Source organism: Sinocyclocheilus rhinocerous, unplaced genomic scaffold (assembly GCF_001515625.1).
Source record: "Sinocyclocheilus rhinocerous isolate Xijiao unplaced genomic scaffold, SAMN03320098_v1.1 scaffold3662, whole genome shotgun sequence".
Taxonomy (NCBI): Eukaryota; Metazoa; Chordata; class Actinopteri; order Cypriniformes; family Cyprinidae; genus Sinocyclocheilus; species Sinocyclocheilus rhinocerous.
Window position 1 is genome coordinate 136,962 of NW_015629036.1, and position 11,293 is coordinate 148,254.

An 11,293-nucleotide genomic window follows, 5' to 3' on the forward strand; every position below is an offset into this window, starting at 1 on the left:
CACACACACACTCACTCACACACACACACACACACACACTCACACACACACTCTCTTTCACAAACACACACACACACACACACATTCACTCAAACACACACACACACACTCACACACACACTCTCTTTCACAAACACACACACACACACACACATTCACTCAAACACACACACACACTCACTCACACTCACACACTCTCACACACACACATTCACTCAAACACACACACACACACTCACACACACACACTCTTTCACAAACACACACACACACACACACATTCACTCAAACACACACACACACTCACTCACACTCACACACTCTCACACACACACATTCACTCAAACACACACACAGGTCACAGTATCGGTCGGTTTGTGTGTAGTAACCACATGTTTGGTGAATGTGTTTGTGGGACAGAAACTCTTGTCTGAGCAGGTGTCGGTTTACAGCAGATAGCAGACACACTAACCCACTTCCAGTCTTCAACAAAGCCTGTCCTACTCTCCCAAACACACACACACACACCCTCACATCCCTCCATTCACACACTCATCTCACACACAATAGTGGCCGGTTCAGCAGATTTTGAACATCCTGTGGTTTAACCAGCTCGTTGACTTTTCTCCCAGCATGCAGTTTGTGTTTCATGGCGCTGCTGTCCAGTAACCGTAACCTGCAGCTCAGCCTGAATAATGCATGACGACGACCAATGAATCAATGATTAAAGGCCTTTATCCAGAACTCAGCTGCTCAACACTGATGGTGAGAGTGAATGACTCATCGGTGATGTTATTCTTAAAGAAAAAGCTCTTAGTTTTAATAACCCGTCTCTAAAACAGCTTCCTCTTCCTCTGACGTCATCAGGTCCTCTCACCTGAATAACATCCACCTTATTTGTAACGTAACTGCGGCCGTGAATGTGCGAGACTTCTGGTGTCAAGTCCGGCTCCAAGCCTTCCTTAGGAATAAACATTCTTCATGGTTTGGCTTTTCCTCTAAATTTTTTTAATTCTTTTGGAGGCATTGATTCCCTTTTAAGGTGTGATTAAAGTATAAATTATTTTCTACAACGGGGACGTTGAATGCTTGAATCTGATTGGCTGACGAACGTTCTAAGGGGTGTAGTTTTTGTCAGGGAAACGCACGGCTAAAGTAGTTCCAGGCAGGTCTTGACCGCATTACATGTCCATATCACTTTGAATCAATGATTAAAGGCCTTTATCCAGAACTCAGCTGCTCAACACTGATGGTGAGAGTGAATGACTCATCGGTGATGTTATTCTTAAAGAAAAAGCTCTTAGTCTTAATAACCCGTCTCTAAAACAGCTTCCTCTTCCTCTGACGTCATCAGGTCCTCTCACCTGAATAACATCCACCTTATTTGTAACGTAACTGCGGCCGTGAATGTGCGAGACTTCTGGTGTCAAGTCCGGCTCCAAGCCTTCCTTAGGAATAAACATTCTTCATGGTTTGGCTTTTCCTCTAAATTTTTTTAATTCTTTTGGAGGCATTGATTCCCTTTTAAGGTGTGATTAAAGTATAAATTATTTTCTACAACGGGGACGTTGAATGCTTGAATCTGATTGGCTGACGAACGTTCTAAGGTGTGTAGTTATTGTCAGGGAAACGCACGGCTAAAGTAGTTCCAGGCAGGTCTTGACCGCATTACATGTCCGTATCACTTCGCCATACGAATTTAGTTATTTCAAATATATATATATATATATATACAGTGGGTACGGAAAGTATTCAGACCCCCTTAAATCGTACCCACTGTATATATATATAAACAAAATAAAGGCTTATATACTGTATATATTTGTTATGCTGCGATTCGGACTTCTTGGAATTGTATTAAGATTTGTGTTGTTTACTTGGTATTTTGTATGTTCATTCAAGTAATAAAAAAAAGTTATTTTTAGCGATGCAAAAACAGTCCGTTATGAATTGCAAACTGGTTATGATATTATTTTAATTTGCCATCATAACTGTAAATACACCAGTTTGTAGCGCAAATTTACCGTTTACCGCACTTTATTTTTCTTGGTTATTTACATATGGCGGCTAATAAGGGAAGTGTCTTGCATGTTCAAGTTACAAATGGCCACTCCCACTCTTTTTTTCCCGCGCCCACTCTTACGTTCCACGTTGCAAAATTGCAGATAGAGACACTTTCATCGTTTAAAACTCTGAGTAATCGGTTTCACCTTGAAGTACATCACATATTAGGAAAGTAAAACGGGTTACACATACACCGGCGTGCCGCTACGATGGCGTCGCTGACGAGCGCTCTGTGCAAACTTTGCTGTTTCTCGTGTTATTTTGTATTATTCGTGTTACTTATACATGCTTTTGCTCAGACAGTACAGACTCTCATCCAGTATGATCAACAAACACTACTGGACATCCGATCTAACTTAAACTTCGGTTCGGAAACAACGGCGCCTCGGAACTCCAGCTTCAGCATTTACGCGCTCCCTTTGCTGCCGGCCCGCATCCTAAGACGCCGTCGGAAAAGGAGGAAAGGCAAACGCGCTGGGGCCAATGCTCTGTCTGTGTTATTGTTCTGCCTATGGTCACTGAAGTCACTCAATATCTCAGTGCCCTCCACGTACGTCTATATCTGTGTGTCTATGTCCTGTTATTGTCACTGTATGTCTGAGCCTCGTCACAAGCATTTCAATGCCCAGTTTTCCCCAGTGTTAACTATGCAAATGATAAATAAATGCCTCTTGACTCTTGTTTGTTTCTTTAAATGCTGCGTGTTAAACTACAATTAAAGTTTCACAAGCAAACGTTTGACTGTTTTATATTAAAAGTGAATCGAATACATAAATGGAAAAATAATCGCTACATTTAAAGCTAAACAACAGAAAATCGTTCGCACCGTTCTCTAGACTTGTATGCATGCTGAGTTTGATTTAAAAGCATCAAATTTACAGGACTATCCCAGATTACATGTAAATTAAGCAGCACCCCACATAAACAACCACATAAAGACATTTCTAGTACATTGCACTATTAAGCAACACGCCGAATTAAATGTTCTACATTTTTGAAGTAGAAAGACATAAAGTGCGCCTGATTTCTTGTCAAATGTCCTCTAATAATATTTGCAACTTTTGAATTTCAACATGCATTTACAGTGGAAGTCTTTGCATACTCCTCATCATCAAACGAGCCAAGCCTGTTTCATTCAACTGTACATTGTTTATTCTCATGTAGCTACTGGTGTTTTCCAGCTTACACACATTAAAACATTTCGATTTGTACAAAATATAAACTATGCAAGAGAAAAACAATATTACAAAGTGTCCATCTCATGCCAGTGAACGACTAACAGTTTGATTCATAACTAAAGTGGGCAAATACAGATGAAAATGCACCTGAAACTGGTATAAAATACCAAGTGACGAAACTCAATGCCAATGAAGGAGCCCGTTTAGTTTAGTTTAGTTTAGTTTAGTTTAGTTTAGTTTGGTTTGCATCAGAATCCGGCCGTCAAGCTAAGACCGTTCAATGTTGGAACACCTTCCATATCACTCTACAGGCTCCGCAATGCGAGAAACGGGAAGAGGATGTTTGGTTGTGGGAACGGAAGCCAGGTGCCGTTTGAAATGCCATCATCCATCCGTTCGTGCTTCTACTTCAGGGCTGGACTCTGGTGAAATGACCAGACCTCGTGGAGCTCCGTGCGGGAGTGTTCGTGGAGATGTTGCGGTGCAGGAGGAGGGAAGGTGGCAGAACTGGCCTCGGGGGAACACCTGCTCCGGATCCGCCTCAACACCAGCGATGCAGGAGGCCGGTTGCCATGGCGACGGGGACGAGCACGTTGAGCGCGCTGGCCTGCGTCTGGACGCCGGTTCCCGCCGGAGCGGTGGTGGCGTTCACCGGTCCGCCGGACGCGTTCGCCTTCACAGTCTGGTTTCCCGCGGTGGAGTTGCTCGGGGAGATTGTGCTCTGAGATAAAACCTGAGGAGAGAAAAGCGCGATTATCACATGAGTCTATGCAAACGAAAGGACTCAGCTGGATTCTTTGTTTTTTAATCGCCCACATTTGCATGTTACTTTTAATGCATAACTGGACCTCTTAAAATACCTGCGCAGGTGCGTTTGCATGGAAACATCTTTTAATATCATTGACATACCTTTATAGGCCTAGTTTTAATTTATATTTTGAATTCGTTTTTTTTTTTTTTTTTCCCCGTTATTATTCGTTTTTTAATTAGTGCTGTCGAACGATTAATCGCGTCCAAAATAAAAGTTTTTGTTTACATTATATATGTGTGTGTACTGTGTATATTTATTATATATATATATATATACACACACACACATACAGCATATATTTAAAAAATATTTACATGTATATATTTATATTTATATAAATATATTTAATATACAAATATAACATATATCTTTCTTAAATATATACATGCATGTGTGTGTATTTATATATACATAATAAATATACACAGTACACACACACATATATAATGTAAACAAAAACTTTTATTTTGGATGCGATTAATCGCGATTAATCGTTCGACAGCACTATTTTTAATATGTCTATAGGCCTATAGTTTTTAATTTTTATTTCAGTTTTACTTCAAGTTCCTATTTTTGGGGTTTTCAAAAGAAAATGAGAAATGCTGCCTAGGTTTATATATTTTATTTCATTTTAGGTAACGTTTATTGTATTTAAACCAAAAATGTTTTTATGGATTTGGTTTTAATTAACTATAATAACCCTGCTCAGAACTTTGGCTAACGTTCTGGCAAAGTTCCCTCAAAGTCAGTAGCATTAACATAATGTTCGTTCATACACAAAAACGTGATTTATACATCATCAACGGAACATTTTTCTGAAACGTTCAACGTTTGTCTAACGTTTTTCAAATGTCGGTTCTTGTTTCAGAACGTCCAGAACATTTAAAAAGGAAGTTCCCATAATGTTTGCAAAATGATCAAATGGAATGTTCCCTTAACGTTTGTATGTAATAGAAAAAAATGGTTTAAAAACATTAAAAAACTAGACATTTTGAACATTCAGAAATAACATTTTCATAATTCCTTGGGAACGTTAGCAAAACGTTCTTAGAAATCATAAGAAACTCAGATTTAAGAGCCTATATCTTCATCAGCTCTCCAAAATTACGCATGGAAGTTGTCCATGGTTTCTGCATCAGGTGCATATAACTGTTACTGTATATAACCGTATCTGAAGGTCCGGTGAGCGCCGAGACGCGCCGGTGTTTCGGGTTCTCACCCGGATCGGGTTTCTGACACAGAACGGTCTCACAGAAACTCAAGCCCCGGGACAGACATCGATACACTTTTAATGATTCATTCTCCAAAAACCACGCAAGCACTGCACTCGAGCTGTTAACAAAACGCCAACACTCTGCACTTTCCTTTCATTTTAAAGCAGACGTAGCTTATTTATGTTCATTCTCCTATAGTTTGGACGCATTAAAGCTCAACATCTACAGTATTTTAAAAGAGTCTAAAACTTAAATTCAAGATTAAATATGTGTGGAATAGTCAACATATGAAGTCATACCTGAGTGATTAAGCAGAAAGCGCAGAAAGCGCAGAAAACGACTCCGGCGGGGGTCAGCTGAGCCATCCTGGTGATGAAGAGGAGGAGGAGGAGGAGGAGGATGATGAAGAGTGAGGCTGATGGACACACGCAGGTGGGTTCGTCTAAAGGGAGACGCCGGCTGCTGCCGGAGCTTTTATACTGGGACTGATGAGCCGTTACGTCACGTTACTGCATCTCTATCAACTCCATCACAGTCCTGTAAACATAACAAATAAATAATTCAAACCAAAAACATCGCCACGTGCAAAAAAAATAGAACACACACGGTATTGATACAAATACTTCAGCTAAAATAATGTTTTTTTAAATAATGTCGTCACCCCCACGTAATGAAGTATGATGTTCTTTTGCGTATTCCTTTGCTTTATGTAAAAACAGCTTGTATTTGTTGGGATAATGTGTTCCCAGTTAAATATCCGGCGGTTAAAAAAATAATGACTCCATATGATTAATATTTAATATCTAACACTGTAGGAGAAGAAAAAAAAAGCACCGTCAAATAGTTAATAATTGATATCAAGCTTGATTGCGCGCCAGCTTTGACTTGCGTGACCTCTAGCGGCCGCGTGCGTTACTGCATCTCTATCAACTCCATCACAGTCCTGTAAACATAACAAATAAATAATTCAAACCAAAAACATCGCCACGTGCAAAAAAAATAGAACACACACGGTATTGATACAAATACTTCAGCTAAAATAATGTTTTTTTAAATAATGTCTAAGTTAATACTTGTTCAAAACAATCACTTTAGCAAAGTTTGTACTATTTTCTGCTTATTTTGAAAAATAAAAGAATATTTTTTTCAATAAATATACTGTCAATAAAATGTTAATATAAAAAAATATATTTAAAAATACAGAAACAAAATAATTTGAATAAGTAAAGATTCTGAAAGTATTGAAGGAGATCCAATAATAACTGAAAATGTATTTACAGTAGTAACAAAAAATGATATTTTATTATATGATAATGTTTTTAAATATGATGGTTTCATTCTAAACATGGCGATTATCTCTAATATGGACACCCAACATAATATATGATATTTACCGTCTGAATCTAACCATGTCAACAAATGGAAAAGTCAGCCTTCTATTAATTATTATGTTAATTACTGCGCTTTTTACCCCAAACACCATACTTTTACATATTCTTTCGTTATTTAAAAACTGTTGCTTTAATTATCTTAAACAAAACTGAAAATCATAAAGAAGACCTTTGTCTCAAAATATATGCATTAATTTTAGTAAAACTCTCATTTGCTACTTAAATCTACAACATTTAAAAAAAATAATAACATAAAATATTTAGATCAAGTAAGCACAGAATGGACTTTGCGCCGCTGCGCGCGATGCGTCAAATATACACGTGCATCTTGAAAAGCGGATGTTTTGGAAAGCGCTGCGCCAGTGCATGAATATTATAATCATTCAAGATGAAGCGTACAGTCACAGAGCTTCATCTCCCTCTAGTGGCCAGAAGCAGCATCTTCGACAGCACTATAAAAGTTGATCTTATGCTGAACAGGAACACACTACAAACGCAATGGAGTTCTGTTTCATGCAGGAGGTGTTTGCTGTGTTTCAGAGCGTGGACAGAGTGGAGAGGCTCTGGTTTCTGCTGTTGAGCTGAGAGAGAGAGAGAGAGAGAGAGCAGGGGGTTTCAGGAGGCAGACTGCAGGCCAGCGAGGATCAGATGACACCCGCAGGCCACGAAACCTGATCCGGGGCCCTGAACCGGGGCTCTCCGTTTACACGAGCGCGCTTATTCTTCGAAACACTGAGCAGAGAGTCCCTGTGTGTTTGAGAGAGAGAACGCGATTGAGAAAGAGATTTTACTTACTACTCACATAACAACCATGGCATTACCATGTTTTTGGACAATAGTGAAATCATGCTAGTGTAGTGTAGATGAAAAGTTCCCAGCAAACACAAATCGTTTTTTTGTTTTTTACAACTTTTATGGTAATGTTGCTGCACGACGTTTTATAAACCACACCTGAAATTTAAAAAATAATATTATTATTATGTGAATATTATTATTAATATAATATCATTAAATGAAAAAAATAATAATATTATGAATAGTAATGATGTAACCAAAATTAATAGATGTTAATGGAAGTTCCATGGTGTTCTTTAAATTACTACTACTAATTTCAGTATCTTAGTATATATTATAGTATATATTATAAGTAGCATGATTTTACTACCAGCAGTTTTTGGAAAAACTTAACACTAAAGCTGTTTTGTTTTGTTTTGTTCGTTTTTTTTAATAAGCTATATAAATAAATAAATAAATAAATAGTGCACAATACTTAAAAATACTTTATACTAAAGCTGTTTTGTTTTGTTCGTTTTTTTATTTTTATAAATAAATAAATAGTGAACAACACTTAAAAATACTTTATACTAAAGCTGTTTTGTTCGTTTAAAAAAAAAAAAAGAAATAGTGCACAATACTTACAAATACTTTATACTAAAGCTGTTAATAATAATTAATAATGCATAAATAAATATATTGTTTGTAGTAACCAAATGGCGTGACGCGACTCGTCACGTGATCTAAAGATGGCGGCGCCGGCGGGGCGGGTAGCCTCTCTGTGTAGAATAACACAGATTTTCTAGAAGACTAATGTATTGGACGTCTTCATCTTACAGCGAGGGTGCGTCATTTTAATAATGTTTCTCAAAAGTGCTGTTCACTTATAATAAATAATACGTTTACTTTTAGACGCTGCACATTTTAAGTCACGTGACAAAAAAATCTATATATTTTTTTTTACTACAGTAAAAGTGTTTATAACAAATGCTGCGGTAGTTTGAGGGAAGCTATGGCTCCGCCGGGCTCAAGCCTCACATTCCAGCCGGAACGGCTCCGGATCCGGAGGAGGAGGAGGAGGAGGAGGAGGCGGCGGGTGTCGGGTTTCACCTCCTCCCTGATCTCCTGCGCTCCTCTCATTGTTCCCGCGCCGCGTCAGATTCGCGTGACAGCGTCGTCCCGCGCGCCGCTCCGCGAGTCATGCTCGAGATGGAAACGGGGCGACCGGCGGAGAACAAGCGCAGCCGAAAACCTGCTCACCCCGTGCGGAGAGACGTGCGCCAGGAGATGAAGGTGAGAGAGAGAGCCTGCTGCTTTACCCGCGGAACCGCTGTAACTACTCGCTCTGAAAGCCTTGCTGGTTCAGTTAGTCGAGAAGCCTGATGGGAACGCAGGGTAACTAGCATCCTGATATGCTGCCCACACTCGATACATGTTCTGTTATGTATCATAATTCGTTTTTAAAAAAGATAAAATGTGTGTTATAAAAAAAATACATTTTACTAAAATAAAAATTAAATGTACTGTAAACTATTTAAAATGTCATAAAATATTTTATATAAAATATGACATTTAAAATATATTTAATATAAAAAATATGTAATATTTTTTACAAACATTAAAACATATTTCATAAGAAATGCTGTGTACATGGTGTAATTTGTTAATATTTAATATAAAAATTAGGTATTTAATAAAAAATATATGATATAGAAATCATATATACGTTAAAAATAATATATTTAATATAAAACATGAAAAAATATTTAAAGATAAACTATTTAATATAAAACAGCAATTACATAAACACAGGAAAAATAAATATTTTATTTATTTGAAAAATAAATATTTAATATAAACTATTAAAAAGTACATATTTAATAAAAATAAAATATGAAATTTAAAAATATGAAAAATGAAATATATTTAATATTACATTTTTAAAAAATGAAACGTATTTAATAAAAATATGAAAAATAAAATATTTTAAATATGAAGATATTTTAAAAATATATATTTAATACAAAATACTAAAAGACATGAATTTAATATGTCTGAATCACTCAGTTGCATTAACCAAAGTCATTTTTAAAGGGCAGATCATGTAGGATTAAATCAGCCGCACATTCACTGCAGTTCAGCAGCTCGCGTCAAATGATTCCCACAGTGCTGTCTGCAAGGTTCAGTATGTATTGAATCACAGCCACGCGCTCCGCTGAGCTGGTTTTCTCCAGATGTGACCGTAGCTCACGTCTGCTCACACGGCCACCGATGCACGACTGACACGGCGACCTTATTAAATCTGGCTTTTATTCCCGTTTGATATCTGACACGGCGTGTTTATAAGCGCCGCTCTCTGAGAGTCTCTCCATCTCTTTCCACTGGGAGTGTAGAGTTACAACTTAACTCATTTTAATCCAAACACATGAAACCGAAGCCGAGTCTGATGCAAGCGGCCCCGGGGCCGAGGAAGGGGTCGCGGCGGGCTTGGGCCCGTCACTCTCGCCGAACAGAACTGCCGAGAAGAAACAGAAACAACATTGTGGGAAGAGAGCGGAGGGGGTGCGCGGAAGAGCCGCTGATGTCATTAGTCTCGGGGCCGATGGAGAGGAGGGGGGTCTGGGATCGAGTGACGGAAAGCGCTCGGCTCCTGTTTTTGCAGGAAATGATGGCGGATCGGTTTTCCGAGCAACGTTTTGATGGCTGTAATCGCTCTCAGATGAAGCACACACATGATGATGATGATGAGCGTCTCATTCTAACATCAGTTTTTCCTAGAAGTGCTTCTCCTGCTTATTATTTTACACTGTGTGTGCCAAAATATTTATCATGCAAAACTAATTTGCATGTAACATTACATGCACATATGTGTCCCTGCAGCACAAAAGCAGTGTTAAGTCGCTGGGGTATATTTGTAGCAATAGCCAACAATACATTGTATGGGTCAAAATTATACATTTCTCTTTTATGCCAAAAATCATTAGGATATTAAGTAAAGATCATGTTCCATGAAGATATTTTGTAAATGTCCTACCGTAAATATATCAAAACTTAATGTTTGATTAGTAATATGCATTGCTAAGAACTTCATTTGAACAACTTTAAAGATGATTTTCTCAATATTTAGATTTTTTTGCACCCTCAGATTCCAGATTTTCAAATAGTTGTATCTCGACCAAATATTGTCCTATCCTAACAAACCATACATCAATGCAAAGCTTTCAGATATTGCAAATCTCAATATTATATATAAAAAAGAAAAATTTACCCTTAAGACTGGTTTTGTGATCCAGGGTCACACACACACACACACACACATAATATTAACAAATATAATGTTTAATGTAAAAAAATAATATTAAAATTTGATTCTTTAATAATAAAATAAAAAGTAATTAATAATAGACATATTTAAAATATAAAATATACAAAATAAAATATTTTATATATAAACACGAACAATAAAATATTTTGAACATATATTTTAAGAAATTTTGAAATAAAACATTAAAAATATTTCGTAAAATATATTTAAAATACAATATTTAATCAAATGTAATAAAAGCAATTTAAAAATTAACATTTAATAAAAATTAAACATTTAATACTAAAATATTAAAAAATCATACCAAGTATTTTTTATTAATATTTATATTTATTTTTTAAAATTATATCAACATTTTAAAGTTTTAGTGTTTTTTGTCATTTTTATTAATTTTGGTTTTTAGAAATAGGTATTTCTTTTATTATTATTTTTTTGTTGTTGTTGTAGTTATTTTAGTGAATAAGTAAATTTATGAACTTGAGAAAAATGAGTTGAAAACACACACACACACACAAACATACACACACACACACACA

General features: G+C 36.8%; 1 protein-coding gene across 1 annotated transcript in view; it reads left to right on the forward strand.

Annotated features, from left to right (window-relative positions):
- The first annotated feature begins 8,501 nt into the window (after positions 1 to 8,501).
- Positions 8,502 to 11,293, forward strand: part of sobpb (sine oculis binding protein homolog (Drosophila) b) — a 9,755-nt gene continuing 6,963 nt past the window's right edge. Inside the window, exon 1 of the mRNA XM_016550344.1 lies at positions 8,502 to 8,725. Within this exon, the coding sequence (XP_016405830.1) occupies positions 8,633 to 8,725 (93 nt within the window). The 5' untranslated portion in view covers positions 8,502 to 8,632. The remainder of the gene's footprint in view (positions 8,726 to 11,293) is intronic.